Raw genomic sequence first — 19,739 nt, 5'->3', positions numbered from 1 at the left:
TTTCTCCCGCATCTTGTTTGCAAGTGTGTAAAAATTTTTCTGCATGCCATTTGAGTAAGCACAGGTTGGTGTTTTTTAGTTTATGTACTTTTACACATATAAAAGAAAAGAGATAAAAGTATTCAGAAGAGAAAATTCCTCTTGTCACTCAATAGTGGCCCCAGCTGATATTTCAAAGAAGTTCTCACACACTCTGATTACAATCACAACCAGTCTTTTGTCAGAGTAGTGCTATAAAGCATGACTTTGAGTGCAGAGAATAGGAAACTTATAACAGGGCTGAGAAAGACTGATGTAGCCATGAGAAAATGGAAAAATAATTCAAAGAATTCTGTCTTTTCTAATAGCATGAATATATTGTAACATGGGTTGGAAAATTCCTTAACGCTGATTACATTAGCTTATGTGACATATCAAGACATTCGAAAAATTAGTGGCCTTAAAGACCAAACTGTTATAGTTGTGAAAGCTCCTCCAGAAACAAGACTTGAAGTGCCTGACCCAGTGGAGGTAAGAAGAGACTGGCTTTTCCTGCCATATATATCACTTTTCTATAGACAGAGCAAGTGTGCTGCAAGTTTTACTGTGGTAACCGATGTCCAAGTTGGATTATATTGGCATACAATTCTATATTCATCCTTCTTAAAAACTTCAGAGATTTTTTTTTTAAGAGGAAGGGGAATCTCAAAAAAAAAAAAAATTTTACATAAGGCACTCATTATTCTCCTCTCTGTGCTACCTCTATGCTGCTATGAAATGCTACCATTTCATTCCTTTTCTCTGGATTCCAGCTTTCTCTTCAAAGTAATCCACACAGTTTACAAATTATTCTCCTTTTCCATACTTTACATAAAGAACTCTTCCTTCACAGTTGAAAGTTCCCATTTATAAGACTGTAGAATATTTCTCTTAAGAGATTCAGCTCTTATTCCTCTAGCTTTTATATAGTTTTTAATCAAAATTTTCCCTTAAATATCTTGATGACTCACATTACTGATACTCTAACTTATTGAGATATTTGTTTTCATGTGGGATTTTCTTTCAAGTATTGAAGTCATTGTAGCAACTTGTTTTTATTCCTAGAATCTGTTCTGACCCTTCTTTCTTCCTTCATCTTCTTTGCTTCACTGACGCTGATTTTACACCTCTGCGTAAAACTTCATATTACACTCCCTTTGTGCACTTTTTTGTTTGCCATTGTGATGTGTATATATGGGATGGAGATTTCCTTTCCTACTTTCTTTTATTATAAGTACTTCTTCTATTTCTGAAGCTCTCTGTGTTCATCCATGTCCCTTTTCCATCACCCTTTGCTACTCAAGCCACAGTCTCTGAGCGCCAGCTTTTGTATAGAGATGTCTGACCCTCATTCTTTTGTCCTAGTTTTGTTTCTTTTCCTTATCTCAGGTAGATGTCTAGGGTAAATTAGCTGCTTCTCACTTCCTCTACCTGCTGTGACAATTACAAAGAAAAAGGCTTCAGATGACTTTTCTTTGAAGATACTCTCAGGGAGTAGCTTTATTTCTCCCAAGATTTTGAACCACGTGGGTCAGCTACTGCTGTGATTTTATCTCTTGGTGGCAAAACGTTCTGCTTTACAATTCCCAGTTAATATGACAGGCCTAAGTACGTTGGACAAATGTAAACCCTTTGCAGATCTGTGAATAGCCACTGCTTTAGAGATTCTAAAACTGTACTTTATTTCTTCACTCAAAGAACAATTAAAGATAAGGCCAAAAAATAAAATTCTACATGCTGTGTTCATACCTCTGTATTATTCCTTCATTATTAATGTTGGGTTGGTTCCACTGAGCCGAGCTCTACCTATGCCAGAGTGGGCAGTAACAGATTCTCTCTGCCTTCCTTTACTAAGATTCTTCTTTATTTGCTTAGGCCCATTGAATTCTCCTTCTTTCTTCTGCCTTTGTCCTTAATTTCCCCTTTGAGCCTAGGTGCAGGTTTTGGAAGAATAAATCATTTTGCTGCAGTGAGGAAGGGGTATCTTCTATCAGTATCCATAAATATATATTGTTATCATTGTTTTCTTTCCCCTAGGTATTATGCTCTGATTTTTAATTCAGTGAATTCAGGCGGGTAGATAGAGATGCACGCAATCATTTAAAATAGTGCCTGCAACTTTCTTATCCTTTATACACAACTTACTCATTTGGTTTTCAGCTTCAGGCAGTGGAAGAACAATTTCTTTCTCTCATTCACAGTTACATGTCCATGTGTATTTTGCATGTATCAGCCATTCAGCAGGATCTTCTTCATCTCCGGCTTTCTCTAGCTCCTCTTTTCTAATTTCCTACAGCATTGTTTCCTGAGCCTCTCCCCAAGTCCCCTTAACTTCTTCTGTGCCCATCCCTGTTCGGTGGTTGTTCTCTGTATTTGTAAAACAGTGAGTACTATGTTCTGCTGTGTAATTGTCAGAATAGAAACAATGGGAGCAACTTTTTGTCAAAGGGCACAATTGAAAGTGTTTGAAACAAGTCTGTCAAGAGGTATATAATGTCTGTATTCATGCTTTTTTAAACTATTAATGTAATACAGCTGTAACAGGTTTATTTTTAACTGGAGTCATTTATAGTTTTCCGTCATAACCCTAAGAGCAACTTTGCTGATTTTGTATCTGTCTATATATGTCATCTAGTTTTATTGCACCAATATATGAAAGCTAAGAAAACTAACTTCTTGAGACAAATTCAGAATTCCTATCATTCAGGAATGACACCTTCAGAATTAGAGTTGCTTCTTTGGGGGGGGGTGAAGGACTTGTATGAACAAGTTTGGGTGAAAAATGGACACGTCTTTTTTTGTCTGTCTGTCTATTTGGAAAAATTTCATGTTGAATGGGTGAATTTATATACAGCTTTTTGAGTTCAGTGTGAACCAGAATACTGAAGAAGTTTTTGTGGGGGGTGGGAAGGATGCTTTTGGCTTCCTTTTGCAGAAGAAACATTTACACAAATATATCTAATATTATTGTTATGAATAAAACCTATGACTTGCATGCCACAGTTGCATTCCATCGGAATACTCCAGGCTATTACACCCATAAGGAAATGTTAGGGTTTTGATCCTTTATATCTCTCTGGTTATGATACAACATATAAATGGTGGGCTTCTCAGATTTTTGCACTACAACCAATGGGAAAAGCTTTTATGTTCTCTTCAAGTCTGTATCAGCCAAGGCTTTCACATCTTCAGAAAAATGTACAGGAGATTTTTAATTCTGTTGATTAGTAAAGAATTTTTTTGAACATTACTCGTGCAAGAACTTGCTAGCTCTTGTCAATATTCTGTCATGTTCATTACTATAAAACCCTGCTGACATTTGTTTTCTCAGCAGAGTGCATTGATACATTTATCTAGTACTCAAGGACCTATTGAAGTTTATCTATGCCCAGAGGAAAACGATGCCCTCAGTCCAATGAAAACCTATAGTCAGGACCACAATGGAAATATTTCCAAGACCATTTCCAAAGGTAAGGTTGTTTCTTTGTAATACTAATGGCCTTCCTTTCTGCTTTCAGATCCCATTTTGAATTTCAGATACCCAGCTCTTGTTTTTTGTCTGTCTTTTTCTATGAAGTGAAAAGCTAAGGTATCCAATTTTCCACAATGTAGTTCTGTTGCATATTGGGGAAAAAACATATTTTCCTTTGCACCAGTTGTTTAAAATAACTTTCAATAGGTAAATTTCAATAATAAAGCAAAGACTTGTCTTGACACAAAGGCACAGAAATCTGTGTATATTGATATATGGAGCTATTCAGTGTCTCTGAGGACATCTATTACTTATAAAGTTTTCACTTTGAAGTATTTAGGACTGTGAGTTCCAATGAAGAAAGGGTATCTTTCACTGCACTTAATTTGTTTTTTTTTTCAATAGTTGTTTAAACCTTATAAAATAATTGTTTATTGAAAAGCCAGTGGTGACAGCAACATGAGTGTTTTTGAGAAGCCATTTGTAACATATCAAAAACTGTCTAGAAATTATCTGAACTAGATTTTCATTTAAATGATCCTTTGAGAAAGGTCCCTTATGCATTAGGGTTTTTTTTTTTTGCCTCCATGTCTAACATTTCTAATGGGATTAAATGCATCTTCTGTGTTTCCCTCCCCTCCCCTCCTTACAGAAGTGGCTTCTGGTAACTCAGGACAAGGTGACTGCTCAGTGAATATGGCAACACTTTCTCCATTGGCTTCTCCAGCCAACCTTCTACAGCAGACCGAGGACCAAATTCCCTCAAACTTTGAAGGACCATTTGTGAATTTGCTGCCTCCTCTGCTTCAGGAAGATTATTTGCTGAGCCTTGGGGATGAAGAAGGCATCAGTGATCTCTTTGATGCTTATGATTTAGAGAAGCTTCCTTCATTGGTAGACGAATTTATATACAGCTGATTCTCTTAAATGATGTCCGTATTTAAATCATGTTTTTATTAGAAATGGAACACCTGCCATCATTCAGTAGTCTCCTACTTACTATAAAATAGCATTATTAAATAATCCAGGCTCCTGAACAGTGCTGATATTTTAATTAAATACTCCCTAAAATACCATAATACAACAACTGAAGGCTTTTGCAACAAAGCCTTCTCTTTGACCCTAAGCTCCAGCGCCTTGTGAGTCAGCAAGTGCAAGCAGGTGACCATAAATATTTTGTTTTCACACTATCCCAGTCTCTGCTTACCCTGACAAGTGGGCTTATGGAGGAGGGCTCAATGAACTGGTTTAGTCATAAATAACAATTTTATAATAGTATTTCAGGTCGTGCCTTCTGCAGAGAATGCATGTCTTTTGAGTCTCACAACATGGATTGTACCTACAGTAAACGTAAATATGAAGTAGAGCGAAAGTGTGAAATGGGATTCTTCAGCTATTTGTGGGAATGTTTAAATTGCTGTCATAATGCTCATTTTGAGCTGTGTATATGTCTCACTATGAGGTCAAATACTTATGTCCTAAAAGCTTTTAATAAAAATACACTGTAAATGTAGTGTATATTGCAAATATTGAAAAGTATAAAGTTCTGCCACTTCTCGTAGTAATCAGATTTTTAAAATGCTTGTGTAAGTGTGTGTGAAAGCAGTTTTTTTTTTTTTTTTTTTTTTTAAACTAGGACGAAGATGCACAGTTCAATTTTACTGCCCCCAGCGTGCATTAGAACTGGTACATAAATTTTTGTGGTACTAAGTGGGGCTTTGTATTAAGTGCCTACTAGAGATGCACTGTGGGTTTTTCCCTCTATGGAAAACACTTACGCCAAGCTTTGTATGTTCAATATATCATATTTATCTCAGTGGGTTAGCTTCTTCTGCTTACAGCTTTTTATAATTCTCCTTGCCAGCGAAATAGAACTAATTTTTTTCCAAAGTACATAACTGTAAGTACCACATCAACTGAACTGCATTTATTTTTTGAAAATCTTTGGTAGTATAGTATAGTACCAATATTTATTTTTTGAAAGTGAGAGGAATTCTAAGAAGTCTTAAATATTTTTTTTTGTTTTGAGTGTAAAATATGTTGCCATGTTCTGGGCTAAATTAATGTATGTTGATTAGATGATGCCCATATAATTATTTTGTTTGCATTACTGTTGTGCTTATCTGACATATTCAGAAAATTAGTACTATTTGTACTGTAGTAGAATATTATGTATGCAGGTTTTCTGGTACCATTGAGTTGCTGCTATAAAAGCTCACACATGAAATGGCAAGAAGTCACAGTACTAATAAGAAAACTGTATGACTGTGTGAGTTTTGGAATATAACAAATGTATAAAGGGCAACACATTAAGAACTGTTAAACAGTGTTAAGTGTGTGTTTATATGTACAAATGTGTGCATAGATCATTCAGCGGTTGTATTTAAGTTGATATATGTTCTCAGTTCACACTTTAGTTATCTAGCAGTTTTGTACAATAGAATTAATTTGTAAACACTGCCAGAATATTTTCTAGCTGGTTTGTAATTTTTTAAGAGTTTTTTTAGATGTGGATCTGTAAATAAAATTGTAGTATTTAAAGTTTTAGTCTGTGGAAGGGGAAAGTAAAAGTTGTGTGAGCATGAAGATTTGTGAGACAAAGGGGCGCTTTTGTGGGGAAAGAGAAAATGAAGACTAATGGAAATCATCTTTTTTGTACAAACTAAACACTTGTCCCAATGTGCGTGGGCAAAATACTAATCTAATTTAGCTTTGCATTGTATGCTAGTTGAAAAAAAACTCTGTAAAATACTGTAAAAAAAAAACAACAAAAAAAGCTTTTATGGTGAGTTTTGTAAATAGATTTATTAAAGGATGACCTGTTCTCTAGCTGTGATCTTACCACTTCAAATGGATGTAATTTGAATAAATTTTGTATGGTAATGAATCAATAAAAACAATTTTTTAAAGAGTTTAGATCTGTATATGACTTTTAAAATTCTTGTTACTCTTGGTGCCTCTTCTTGGAACCTCACTGTTAACGTTTTCATCGTTAGTGCTGCTCACTCATTTCACATCATCTATGCTTCATTTCAATTTTTTTAGTTTGATGACAATACTTTCAGTGGTTTTAAAGCCAGAGTGAAATCAGTACAAAAACCACGCATGTAAAGAGACACAGTAGGAAATCCAGAGGTGGGGATAGCAATGGTCTATTTTCATCGATTTCCCATATGAATTATGAACTGACTTCTTGAAAAATTCATACAAATTTGGTTATTCTAGGATTAAATGATGTAAAAGAAATGGGTGAGGATTGGTTTAATGTTCCTACTGAGAACTCTCCAGAAGTGTGTCTCAACAGTAGCATTGAAAACGAGTTCTATTTACTTGTAAGCATCTCCAACAGTCTCCTGTACTAGACATGCACTTATGAACCTGTTCTCCCTTTCTGGTCTTGGTGCTGCACCTTCTCAAATGTATGGCCAATAAACTACTAAAAGAAAAAAAAAGAGCATTGGGATGATAAAATCACAGTAACATGGTTGTTTGTTTAACTGTTATACTTCTGAGCAAGTTGTTTGCGTCTTTTCTTCTTCCCTGCACACAGGGAGAAAGCAAATGTTTTTTCTCTTTATGCACCTGACCGTACTCTAACTTGAGCACATAGCAGTACTGAAAGGAAGATTACAGAGAAGATCTTCTGTTCTTCTATATTCCTGATAAATAATAAAAGAGGGCTAGAGGACTGCTCTCTCCGATCTCACTGTGAAGCAGAGATGACAATCAATGTCCTCTTTCTGTCCTATTTGTCATTGTTCCCTGGCCTGTTACCCGTTTCTCTGTTCTATGACTGCCATAAGCACTTTCTACTTACCTCTAAAGTCTGCTGCTGATTGATGCTTTCCCTGTCATTTTCTCTCCTCTTCCCTCTCTTTCTGTATCTGCTTTGTGAACTTGAGACATGTTGAGTTGCAGGAAGAAAAACAGCCAGTTAAAATATTTAATTTAGTAACTGGAGTACAAGCTGTTGATCATTCTGCTTCCCTGAGCTAGCACAGTGTGCCTGGACTTTACCTAGCATACTAATATTAATTTCAGGTAGACTTTATCATGGCCTATGTGTGCTTCATTTCTTAGGTGCCAGCAGATGGAAAAAGGGTTCTGAGAAATCTGTCAAAGCAGGGCTGATTGATAGGCAACTACACATTCCTTTACACATAGGAGATGAGTTAATTCCTAGGAACTACATTTCTCAAAAAAGGGGGTTCCTGGCCTTGAACCGACAGTGAGAACGGGTCCGTCTACATCTACAGTATCACCTTCTATTGTTTGTGACTTATACCTGAAAGGATAAATCCCACCATTGTCTTTTTACGGGCATAGACACTTCTTTTGTAAGAAAGAAAGTACAAAGTACAAGAATTCATCTCCCAGTTTTGTTTTTTTCATGCTGAAGCAAGATCTGCCTGCATATTACTCTGTATCTAAACAAAGATCAGCATAATTCTTTGCCTTTATGAAGTCTGGGGTTTTCTTCATCTGCCTTTTCCTAAGATGTGATAGGTAAAAACTGTCATATCTAATGGACAAAAAGGGATTGCCATCAATTCTGGGTAGTGCTCAATGTTGCTGACAGGTGAGCAGGTGGACTCTCCTAAATTGCAGGAACAGAGGAAGAAATCTTGTGTCTAACTTCAAGTCACCATTTTGCTCCTGCTTGCCCTCTCACTTACTCTTCTACCCAGAACTGCATGTTAGTTATCAGAGACTAAGGTTATCAGATAAAAATTGGGCACTCGCTTCCCTAGCTGTTTCCTTTCCATGAGGATGTTAGATGAGATATTCTAAAACAACTAAGGATGCACTTTCAACTAACCATGAACTAAAGTTGAGTTTTTTTATTTTATTTTCCTAGTAGCTTATGTACTTCCAAACAATGTACCTACTCCTGCAAAACCTCATGACTTCAGATGGTAACCCAGTTTGAGGCTGGGGTCTTTGAGTTTACCATCCCAGAAGTAGTGACTGAACAGTAAGAAGTAAGGTATGCAGGCAGTTTGGAAGGGATGTAATCTAAAGCTGTTCTTAGGGAGTTCAAGGACTGGAGCATGTATATTTCCAATCTACAGAAGACCAATATTGGGACTTATACTGCCAGCTGCTGTCTCTTAAAAGCAGTTTTCCCAGGCGAGTATAGACAAGCTCTCTTCCTGCAATCATTCACCTCCCTTGCTACCTGCTGGGGCACTACCAGCAGTCTGTGTGCAGCTTGGCTTGTTTCTATGAATAAACTACAAAATAGTTTAGATTTGTGAGCCTCAAAAGCAGTTAAAGAGTGCTTCCATGTTGTGGCTACATCCTAGGACTGAACAGGATTGTGCTGGCAGAAGGGCTGCTTGATATTACAAATTCCTGGCAGTGGGACAAAGTAGGGCCATTGCCGGATCATGCTGAAACTGATCAGCATGCCCTATTTATTTATGTCACTAGGTATGGGACACAGGGAGCGCTGCTGTTATTCCTGCCTGGGAGCTGCTCCCAGAGCTCACTGCCTCCCCTCAGTAGGTAGTGTCTTGTGAATCTTGGCCACACAGAGATTTTGAATACGTCTTGCAGGCTATCTGTGCTCTGCTCTTTAGTCAACCATAAAACAGCATTGATGTCTGCCCAGTTTTGTTTAACCGGAGAGGAACATTTGACTAGTTAGGATACTTCTGCAGTGCTCTTAGAATAGGCAAGTTTAATTCAAGGACTGCAAGTGAAATACTCAGGAAACTGAACATGGGAGACTGAAAAGAATAAGGAAAGGATCACCAGCCTGATAAGGTAGCAGTTAGAGTACTAAGATTAGTAATACATGTATTCCTGTTCACTGACATACTAAGGACTACTTACACAGTATTATGAAGGTGAATGTCTAAAATTGATTAATGCAAGTACTGATTTTTTAAGATGTTTCCTTCCAGTCTCTTCTGGGCTAGAAATGCTGTAAAAGTAATAAATTGCACATCACATTGTGTCTCACTGAGTGACTCTGAAAAGTATTTGTGTGTTTAAATAAAGACCAATCACAAATGCAAATCTATCTTAAGCTGTAACAATGATTCTATCATGAGGCCAGGGTAATATTAATAGTGCTCAGTCCTGCGTAGAATGATTTGTTCCTAATGACTGACTTAACTGAAGTGCTTGTTTCTTTCTGTCCCAATTTTCCTTTTCAAATCTCTTCCATTACTTTGTTCTCATAGTTATCCTTTCTTTTGCCTGTGAACACTGTCAGATAAGCGTGACATAAAATAAGCATCATTTTTTAAGAAAAAGGAGAGGAAGGGGAAGTGATATTCAAAGGTAGAAGTTGCCAAGTTTTATCTGCTTGTAGACCAACATTATGTACTATGGAATATACTCTGGGCTTTCATTCACTTTCCCTCCTGCTCAAGGAAGACTATAATCTGCTATCTAGAAAATAAAATAATGATTCCAAAACTCATTATAAAGAGACTAACTTAATGTTCAAAATTTAATTACAAGAAATGGTGATTTTTATAATCTGAAGCAGGCTACCCCAAAATAAAATAAATATGTTAAAGATGCAATATGAATTATCTTTTGAGGTAAACTGCATATATTAAAAACAAAATAATATTATGCTCACTCTTTGTATCACTTTGATCTACAAGGAAACTATACACTTAACAATATGGCTACTTAGAACCCTAACGTTAGCCAACCAAATTTAAACACTCAGACCAATGACATCCAAAATAATTAACCAGAAAAGTTATTAGCTCTACTTTTGACAAAAACAATGCTAGAAACGTTAGTCATCCAAGATTAATATTTTGAACAATGTCCTCCAAAACAATTAATCAGAAAAGTTGCTACTAGCTCTGTATTTTAAGGAAAGCACTGAAAAAAAAATGTTGTGGCCACAATAGGAATAAATAGTTTGTCATTAATTTGGGTCAGATCAGAATCCATCTGATATAACTGGATACCTATTGTTATACCTAGTTTCCAGTTAAAAGAGATGGGTCTCCAAGGATTTGGAGAAACAAAACATGACTGAAGGACAGGTTTAAATCTTAGTGCTCAGCAGATGCCAAGGCACAGAAGGTTATCTGCGTTTCAGAGACGTCCATGCATACTCCTGGATGAAATTCTGTTGTTTTTCACTCTATGATTTCACCTTCAGTCTCGTAATATTTATATTTCCAGTGCAACAAAAGCAATTTGATCACCTGTGTGAGAATCCCAGCCTTCATGTTCTTAAAACATTTTTACGGTTTTAGAGAACAGCTTTAAAACATGACTACTGCACTGCTATTAAATTAGTGGGAATTCGACCATTGACGCTGATAAATCTACTAGGCATGTTCGTATTTTTAAATACGTAGTGGAGGGAGAACCGCATTTCTTTTAAAAAACCGGCTTCCAACGAGAGGACACCGGCGCGACCTCAGCCTGCCGCGGCTCCTGCGCCGCCCGCACGGCTTCAGGGCTGCGAATCACGGTTTTGAGCCGGGGCAGCGCTGAGGCGGCCCCGGGCCGGCACCTTACGGTGGAGGCGGCCCTGAGAGGTGCCGCGTCCGGCGCGGGGACGCACGGCCCTAACGGCTCTAACGGCTGCGCGCCCCTACGGGCCGGCGGCGCTCCGCCAAACTCACGCGCTCCGTCACCTGTTTTGTCCGCTCCGCGGCCCCGTTGTGACGCGCCGGCGTGCGCGAGGGGGTGGGGCGGCCATGATGGCGGAACCCGTGTGAGGCCGCGGTGCGGCGGGCTGAGGTGAGCGCTGGAGTCCGGCTTCGGGCCCTCTGCTCCCCGCGCCCGGTCCTGGCGCCGTCCCTCTCCCGGCCGGGCCCGGGGCGTGCGGCGAGCGCCGGGCAGCGCGCGCTGACCGTTGGGGCGACGGTAACGGCCCGAGCCCCCCCCCCCCCCCTTACAGCGGGGAGGGAGGGAGCTCGGGTGCTGGGGAAGGGCTTTGCGGGCCGGGCTGCTCCGCGGGCTGGGAGCCCGGGGGCTCGGCCGGGGCTGGCTGCGGCCTCGCCGTGCTCCTGCGCCTCCTGCCGCGGGCCGCGTCGGGGCTGCGCATCCAGCCGCCCCTCGCGCGCGGGTGCGAAACAGCCGCCGCGGGGCTTCTGCGCAGCCCGCGGGCGTGTCCGCGGTGGTCTCAGCGCGGCGTTGCGGTGGATTGGGTTCGCTTTAGCCCTGCGGTTTTCTTACACTCTTCTGTAAGCCTAGAGCTAGCAGCCCAGGGCTTCACCTGAGACACCTGTTGCTAAACAGAGGAAAGAGCAGCCCTCTTCCATCTGGATGGAAGTTTTCTCTGCGGAAAGAAGTACTTTGCTAGTCAGTGTTAGGAGCTCAAGGAGAGATGAGTGGCATAGCTTGGGGCAAGGAAAGTTTTCTTTGTATAAGACTCCGTTAGTGCTTTTTGTTTATTAAAACACTGTTTTTCTAGAGAGGAGCATAAAGTTCTGTGGGTAAAAGCTTGACAGTATAAGAACAATAAATTAGTTAATTTTCCATTTTATTATTGTTTCTCCAATTTCAGTCTTAAAGTCCAAGAACTTCAGTCAGAGTATATGCTGGAATCTGTATGCATCTGCTTGTGAAGAAGAGATCTCATATGTAACTTCTTATCCACAATATTTCTATATGTTATCTGTTCTAAGAAGACTTTACGGTATTTGTAGAAAATGTTGTGAATGTTTAGGTAATCTTTACTGTTAATCAGCCTTTTGAAGAAAACGAAGCTTATGCAACTGCATACTTTTAGTCATTCTCTTTCTCTTCTTTCATTACAAATTATAAAGTCCTGGTGAAAGATTTTGAAATCTGGAAGAGGAGAAGTCTGAAATAATTTAAATACATCAAATTTTCACAAAAAAAATGTGACTCTGTTAAAGAAGGAGACTCAGATTAGTGCATCTGCTCAGGAATGGATAGGGAAAATTTGACTAGTGTTCTGCCTTGTCAGCAGAGGTTTTCATTGAAAGGAGGTTTTATGCAGGTCAAAGTAGGAAACTGAGATTTCTGCAAAAGAATGAAGAATACTTGTAGGACAATCTGTCTGTTAGTTCTGTTTGTTCATGTCATATCTTTTTTTCCAGAATCATTGTCTGAGAGGATTTAGACCAGCCTTGAAAAGGTATGACTTCTAGTTTGTGTTCTTTCTTTTATGGACCACTGCAATAAATTAAGCTTACTTGTTTTGCTAGCTGTTTCATTATATCAGATGTGTTTCTGAAAAAAAAAAAAAAGCTGTTTTTTTTCTTCCTTATCTTGATTTGGTAACTTTATGTATTTGTACACACTGTCAGCAGTATAAAGTAGTGTAAGGTGATGTCGCTATTTTTCTCTGTGATGTTAGGGTTCTGGAGCATTGTGATCTTGAGCAGGCATAGCGCTTAAATGGACTTTGCTTGGGGAAAGCATTTCAGTGTTGGGACGAGACTACATCTGAACAGTTAAGCCATGCTGTTTTGCTGTGCTGTACCATATGGACTGAGCTCGTGTTGGTATTTCTAGGTAATCCTTTGCTGRTAAATGAAAATATCCCCTTGGCCTTGGTTTTAAACCAGAGCAGCAGGTTTGTATTGAAAGCCTAGGAGTAATTTTTTATTTTATTTTTTATTTTTTTTGGAAACCCCACCCCTCTCACAGTCCCTCTAAGACTATGTAAAAAGCCTTTAAGTGACTTTTCTTTATGATATCTATATGACATAACTGTTTAAAGCATGTTTGGTTTTGTAGACGAAAAAAATGTTTTTCTGTTTTTGGACAGCTTCCAGAACAAGCTAGTGTATGACATCTACTAAAAGTCCTATTTGCATTAAATTTACCATGTTTGACATTGAAGCAGTGAACTTTGACTTATTTTGAAATATATATTATTATTATTATTCATTTGCTCAGAGATGCAGTCGGAGTGCACCTAGGTGAGAAGTTGGAAGACTTAAGTCGGAAAGCCAGTTCATATGTCTTTTCTCACACTATGAACCAGTAAGAAGAAAATGAGATCCCAATTCAGAAATTTTTCCAGATTCTTTAGTTAGTGAGGGACATCCCTGTTCATCTTTCCTTTCTTTCTTTCCCTCTCCCTCTCCCCCCCTTTTTTTTTGCTTGCATCTACTGCAGTATAGTCTTTTTATTCTTCATGGTATTAAAGTGATAGTGCCAGTTATGTTATGTGATGGATTGTTTTGCTGCTGTGTGGGTCAGCTACCCAACAAAATAATTCACTGATTTATTTAGGGAGTGCTACCTTGGAAATAATTTGGTTAAATAAGCCTAATTTGAGGACTGGCAGTGTGTATGTCTGACTCAAAATGAAGAATGAATCTCAGTAGGCCTGGAAATGAAAATTACTGTGAATTTCCAGATGTAAAAAAGACTGTATCTTAGAGTAAATAGTCTTGAAACAGAAATGTTCATCTCAAGTCCTTCTTAAGACAATTTTGCTTGTTTTAGAAGTCAAATGCTTAAATATGAAAAGCCTAGAAATTCAAGGCTGAAGCTGGTATCTGTCAAAATTAAATTGTCCTACTCCTCCATGTATGTTATATATCAAGTACACCCCTTTATTAGATTAAGTATACCACTCGAATTCTTACTCTGATATTCTGGTTTTACCAAAGCTGAAGCTTTTATAGTCATTCCCCCCCCCCCATTTTTTTTTGTTGTTATTTAAACTTCTGTCCTGGAAAATATTTCTTACTTATAGCTCAAAATAATAGCTTATTTCTTCAGCTAAATACCTGTAACTTAATGACAACACTAACCCAGTAGACTCAATAACATGAAGCCATTAAATTTCTGCACTGTTGTAGTTGTTCTGTGTGGGATTTTTTGTGTGTGAGCTTCTGCAGTAAGTGCTTGTTCCAGTATTCCAGCATTCTTTATGGCTAGACTTTTCACTTTCTTTTTTGTTCATTCTTAGCTGCATTTTTTAAAGATCCTGAGTTTTTTGATCTAGAAGAAAACTAGATACTTAAATATCTCAATGTCAAATACACCTGCTTTGTTACATCATTATACAGTGCTTATAGATATATATACATATATAAATATATATAATGTATATATAAAAATATAATCAAGTTGTCTGAAGTCTTACGTTGAAGTATATTTTGCAAAATGAATGGAGGCATTCATACTGGAAGAATGTATGGGTGTTTAACTTCTTACATTTTTGAATATCTCAAGTGCAGCATCTGAACATATCTTGTAGGCCAGAGCATCTGAACATATCTTGTAGGCCAGTAGCATGAATTATCTGTTCCTGAAGTCTGATACTTACAGAAATTAAGATCTTGTTTGTTTTGTAAGCTAGGATAGTAATGCATTTTCCCTGTAAACTTAGTGAAATGCCTTTGTATGATTTCCTTAGTAAACTGTGTTTATGCTGAGATATATTCTAAACCAAGTTTAGAGTGTGAGCGCGACTGTGTGCACGCGTGCCTCAGCACATGTGAGTGCGTGTGTGGGGTGTGTGTGCATGTGCGTGCTTGCCTATGTGCACATGAGTGGGCGCGAGTGTGTGTGGGCGGTGTGTGCGTGCACGAGTGTGCGTGAGTGTGTGTGTGCGTGTGTACGCATGTGTGCACAAGTGCGTGCGCACATGTGTGCATGAGTGCATGTGTGTGTGCGTGAGTGTGGGTGCCTGCATGTGCGTGTGTGCGCAGGTGTCTGCGCGCACAGGTGTCTGTGGGCGTGTCTGTGCACGTGTCTGTGGGTAGATGTGCATGCATGCGAGTGAGCGTGTGTCTGCGTGGGTGTGTGCATGTGTGTGTGCAAGTGTGCATGTGCACGTGTGCACACGAGTGCATGTGTGCATGTGTGTGCGTGAGTACAAGTGCATGTGTGCACGTGTGTGCTCGGGTGCATGCGCACGTGCATGGGTGTGTGCAAGTGCACATGTACACGAGTGCATGCATGTGTGTGTGTGTGTGGGCGCATGTGTGTGCGTGAGTGCGTGTGTGGGTGGGTGCGAGTGCGTATGTGTGCGAGAATGCGCGCGAGTGTGGGTGAGTGTGTGCATGTGGACACGTGTGCGTGCGGGTGTGGGGGTGTGTGTGCGCGGGTGTGGGGGTGTCTGGGTGCATGCATGTGAGTGAGCAGGTGTGTGCGTGGGTGTGTGCATGGGTGCACGTGTGTGTGCACATTCATGTGTGCATTTGCGTGCAAGTGTGCACGAGCGCGTGTGTGCGTGTGCATGCATGTGTGTGCATGAGTGCATGTGTGTGAACGTGCAGGTGTGTGCACGAGTGTGCGCGCAGGTGCATGTGCATGTGTGCGCGCGTGTGGGAGGGGCGAGACAATGCACATGAGGGCGTGTGTGTGTGCATGCACCTGTGTGTGTGTGAGCATGTTTGTGCGTGAGTGTGTGCACAAGTGCATGCGTGGATGTGTGCGCACGCGTGTCTGTGGGCGCGTGCAGGTGTGTGAGTGGGTGTGTGCACGGGTGCGTTTGCGCGAGTGTGTTTGAGCACAAGTGTGTGTGTGTTTGCGTTTGTGCATGTGTGCACGAGTGCGGGTCTGTGCACACGAGTGCATGTGTGCACATGTGTGTGCATGTGTGTACGCGCATGTGCATATGGGCATGGGTGTGCGCATGTGTGCACGTGCATGCGTGTGTGTGCAGCTGTGCACAAGTATGTGTGTACAAGTGTGTGCGCGTGTTGCATGCATGTGCATGTGCATGTGTGCGCAAGCGCTTGTGTGTGCATGTGCATGCATGAGTGTGCATGAGTGAGTGCAGGTGCGAGTGCGTGTGTATGTGTGCACGTGCGTGCACGTGCGGTGTGGGCATCCGTGAGCCTGTGCGCCTACGTGCACGCATGTGTGCGTGAGTGTGCATACACGAGTGTGTGTGTAAGTGTGCATGTGTGCAGGAGTGCACATGTGTGCAAGTGTGCACGTGTGCACAAGTGCATGCATGTGTGTGTGCACAAGTGCATGTGCGTGCAAGTGTGCACATGTGAACAAGTGCATGCATGTGTGTGCACGAGTGTGCGTGTGTGCCTGTGCATGTGTGAGTCTGGGCAAGCGTGGACTTGTGCACATGCGTGCGGTTGTGCACGGGGGCATGTGAATGCACGTGTGCGCATGTGTGCACAGGTGCGTGCACGTGTGCATGTGCTCACGTGCGTGCGCGTGTGGGCAGGGGCGCACGAATGTGGGGGCATGTGTCCACGAGTGCACGTGTGCGTGTCTGCGTGGGTGCACTAGTGCACGTGTGCGTGTGTGTGCATGCCTGCATGTGTGCGCGTGTGTGTGCATGTGCGTGTGGGTGCGCGTATGTGCGTATGCATGGGGTGAGTGTGTGCATGTGCATGTTTGTGCGTGTGCATGCACCTGTGTGCACGAGTGCACAGGCGTGAATGCAGGTGTACGTGTGCGTGCACGCGGTGTGCACTGGTGCATGTGTGTGCGTGTGTGTGTGCATAAGAGCGTGTGTGTGTGCATGAGTGCATGCGTGTTTGCGCAGATGTGCGTGAGTGTGTGCACGTGTGTGTTTGCATGAATGTGCACAAGTGCGTGAGCATGTGTGCACGAGTGCATGGGTGTGTGCATGAGTGCACGGGTGCACATGTGTGCACGAGTGCACAAGTGTGTGTGTGCACGAGTGTGCACTTGTGTGCAAGTGTGTGTGCATCTGCATGTGTGCACGTGTGTGCACRTGTGTGCATGCACAAGTGCTTGTGCGTGTGCAAGGGTTCATGCACGTGTGTGTGCGAGTGTGCATGTGAGTGCGTGCAAGCTTCTGAGTGTGTGTGCACGTGTGAGTGTGCGTGCAAGTGTTGTGTGCGCCTGTGTGTGTGCGTGGGCATGCATGCACGTGTGCATGTGTATGCACAAGTGTGTGTGCATGTTTTTGTGCACATCTGTTCACATGTGTGCATGTGTGTTTGCACAAGTGCGTGCATGTGTGTGCACGAGTGCACGTGAGTGCACAAGCGCATGCATGTGTGCAAGTGCACATGCGGGTGCATGTGTGAGTGTGCACAAAGTGTGCGCGCCAGTGTGTGCGTGTGCTCCCGTGAGGGTTTTGGCGAGTGTGTGTGCGTCTGTGCACGCAAGTGTGGGTGAGTGGGCGTGTGCTTGCGTGTGCACAAGTGTGTGTGTGTGTGTGCATGTTTGTCGGTGTGTCTGTGGGTGCGKGTGCACATGTGTGTGTGCGTGAGTGCGTGGGTGTGTGCACAAGTGCGTGCGTGAGTATGCATGTGTGTGTGCACGTGTGTGTGTGCACACACTGGTGCACGCATGTGTGTGTGCGCATGAGTGTATGAGAGTGTGTACACGTGTGTGTGCGTGTTTTGGCATGTGCACACGTGTGTGCATGTCTGCAGGGGTGCGCAAGTACGCGCATGTGTGTGTGCATGTGTGCACTTGTGTGTGCATGTGCCCGTGTGTGCACATGTGTGCACGCAGGTGTGTGCATGGGCGTGTGTGTGCCTGTGCACATGCGAGTTTGGGCAAGTGTGTGTGTGCTCATGTGCTYGCACATGTATGGAGGGAGTGTGTGCATGCAGGTGCATGTATGCGGGGAGTGTGCACGTGTGTGTGCGAGGGGAGTGTGTGTAGAGGGAGTGTGCATGTTTATGCGGGGGGAGTGCGTGTGCATGTGTGTATGCAGGCGGAGTGTGTGCGCGCACGTGTGTGTGGGGAGCATGCATGCGTGKGAGGAGTGTGTGTCCACGCTTGTATGGGTGTGCATGTGTGCGCACACGTGTGTGTGTATGGGGGAGTTTGCGTGTGCAGGTGTTTGTATGCAGGGGAATGCAGGTGTGTGCGGGGGGAGTGCATGCAGGGGGGTTGTGTATGTGTGTGCATGGGTATGTGGGGGGAGTGTGCACGCATGCATGCATGGGGGGGTGTGTGGGGAGTGTGCATGTGGGGGGAGTGCGTGTATGGGGGATTGTGTGTATGCGGGGAGAATGTGTAGTTGCGCGCGTGTGTGTAGGGAGAGTGTGTGGGGAGTGTGTGCATGTGTGGGGGGAGTGCACGCGTGTGTATGTGGGGGGAGTGTGTGTGCGTGCATGTGTATGGGGGAGTGCGCGTGTGTGGCAGGAGTGTGCGCATAAGGGGGTGAGTGCGCACGTGTGTATGGGGGAGTATGCGTGTGCTGGAGTGTGTATGCGGGGGGAGTGTGTGGATGCGCATGTGTAGGGGGAGTGTGCATGTGTGTATGGGGGAGTGTATGTGTGCATGAGTGTGTGTGCGCGTGTGAGTTTGGGGGGAGCGCATGTGTGCACGTGTGGGGGGAGGGTGTGTGTGTGCATTGGCGGGAGTTGTGTGTGCGTGTGTGTTTTGAGGGGGAGTGTGTGTGCGCAAGTGCGGGGGGAGTGTGCACGTGTGTATGTGGGGGGCATGTATGGGGGGAGTGTGTGTATGCAGGGAGAGTGTGTGAACAGGTGTGTATGGGGGGCAGTGGGGGAGTGCGCATGTGCATGCACGTGTGTGGGCAGTGTGTGCGCACGTGTGTGTGTGGGGGGAGTGTGTGCATGCGTATGCGTGGGGGGAGTATGTGCATGCGTAGGGGTGTGTGTGTGCATGCGTGTGTGTCTATGTGGGGGGAGTGTGTGTGCGTGTGTGTATGGGGGGAGTGTGTATATGCAGGGGGAGTGTGTGTGGGAGTATGCGTGTAGGAGTGTGCATATGTGGGGGGAGTGTGTGGGTGTGGGGGGAGTGTGTGCGTATGTAGGGGGAGTGTGTGCGCACGTGTGTGTGTGTATGCATGCAGGGGAAGTATGTGTGCGCTCACATGCGTGGGGGTGTGCGTGCCCATGTGTGCATGGGGGGAGTGTATGCACGTGTGCATTGGCGAGGGTTGTGTGTGTGCGTGCGCGTGGGGGTGTGTGTGCATGTGAGGGGGAGTGTGGGCACGTGTGCGTGTGTGTGGGGGCCTGTGTATGGGAGGGAGAGTGCATGTGGAGGTGTGCATATGGGGCTGTGTGTGTATGGGGGGCTGTGTGTGTGTGGGGGGGTGCATGGGGCTGCGTGCATTTGGGGAGGTGTGTATTGGAGTGGGGGGGTGCACGTGCATGGGGGTGCACATGTGTGGAAGTGTGTGCGCGTGTGTATGGGTGTTGTGTGTGTGTATATGGGTGTGTGTGTGTGTGTGTATGGGTGGTCAGTGAGTATGGGGTGGGTGTGTGCATGCATGGGGGTGTGTGTGTGTGCGGGGTGTGTATGGGGGGGTGCGTGTGTGTATGAGAGTGTGTGCATGTGTAGGCGGTGTTAATGGGGGGGTGCGTGCATGGGGCTTGCATGCCTGGTGGGGTGTGTAGCTGTGTGGGTT

The 19,739-nt window shown here is 43.2% G+C and overlaps 2 protein-coding genes across 10 annotated transcripts in view; both read left to right on the top strand.

Moving 5' to 3' along the window:
- The window catches only part of E2F3 (E2F transcription factor 3), a 42,727-nt gene extending 36,326 nt beyond the window's left edge, over positions 1 to 6,401 (top strand). The window contains exons 5-7 of one of the 2 annotated variants that reach the window (XM_026059519.1): positions 396 to 510; positions 3,353 to 3,488; positions 4,143 to 6,401. In XM_026059519.1, coding sequence (XP_025915304.1) covers positions 396 to 510; positions 3,353 to 3,488; positions 4,143 to 4,408 — 517 coding nt within the window. In that variant the 3' untranslated portion in view covers positions 4,409 to 6,401. Of the gene's footprint in view, positions 1 to 395; positions 511 to 3,349; positions 3,489 to 4,142 lie in introns of both variants that reach the window. The other variant, XM_026059518.1, reaches the window with a different exon arrangement.
- Positions 6,402 to 11,035: 4,634 nt separating this feature from the next.
- CDKAL1 (CDK5 regulatory subunit associated protein 1 like 1) overlaps positions 11,036 to 19,739 on the top strand; it is a 104,199-nt gene continuing 95,495 nt past the window's right edge. For 6 of the 8 annotated variants that reach the window (XM_026059524.1, XM_026059520.1, XM_026059523.1 and 3 more), the window contains exons 1-2: positions 11,130 to 11,218; positions 12,547 to 12,584. The gene's annotated coding sequence lies outside the window, so the exon portion shown is untranslated. Of the gene's footprint in view, positions 11,219 to 12,546; positions 12,585 to 12,819; positions 13,026 to 19,739 lie in introns of those variants that run through there. The other 2 variants (XM_026059521.1, XM_026059522.1) reach the window with 2 other exon arrangements.

This window comes from Apteryx rowi, unplaced genomic scaffold, assembly GCF_003343035.1.
Source record: "Apteryx rowi isolate R43461 unplaced genomic scaffold, aptRow1 scaffold_159, whole genome shotgun sequence".
NCBI lineage: Eukaryota > Metazoa > Chordata > Aves > Apterygiformes > Apterygidae > Apteryx > Apteryx rowi.
Note: the sequence above shows the minus strand (reverse complement) of the source record. Positions and strands in the feature narration are given on the sequence as shown.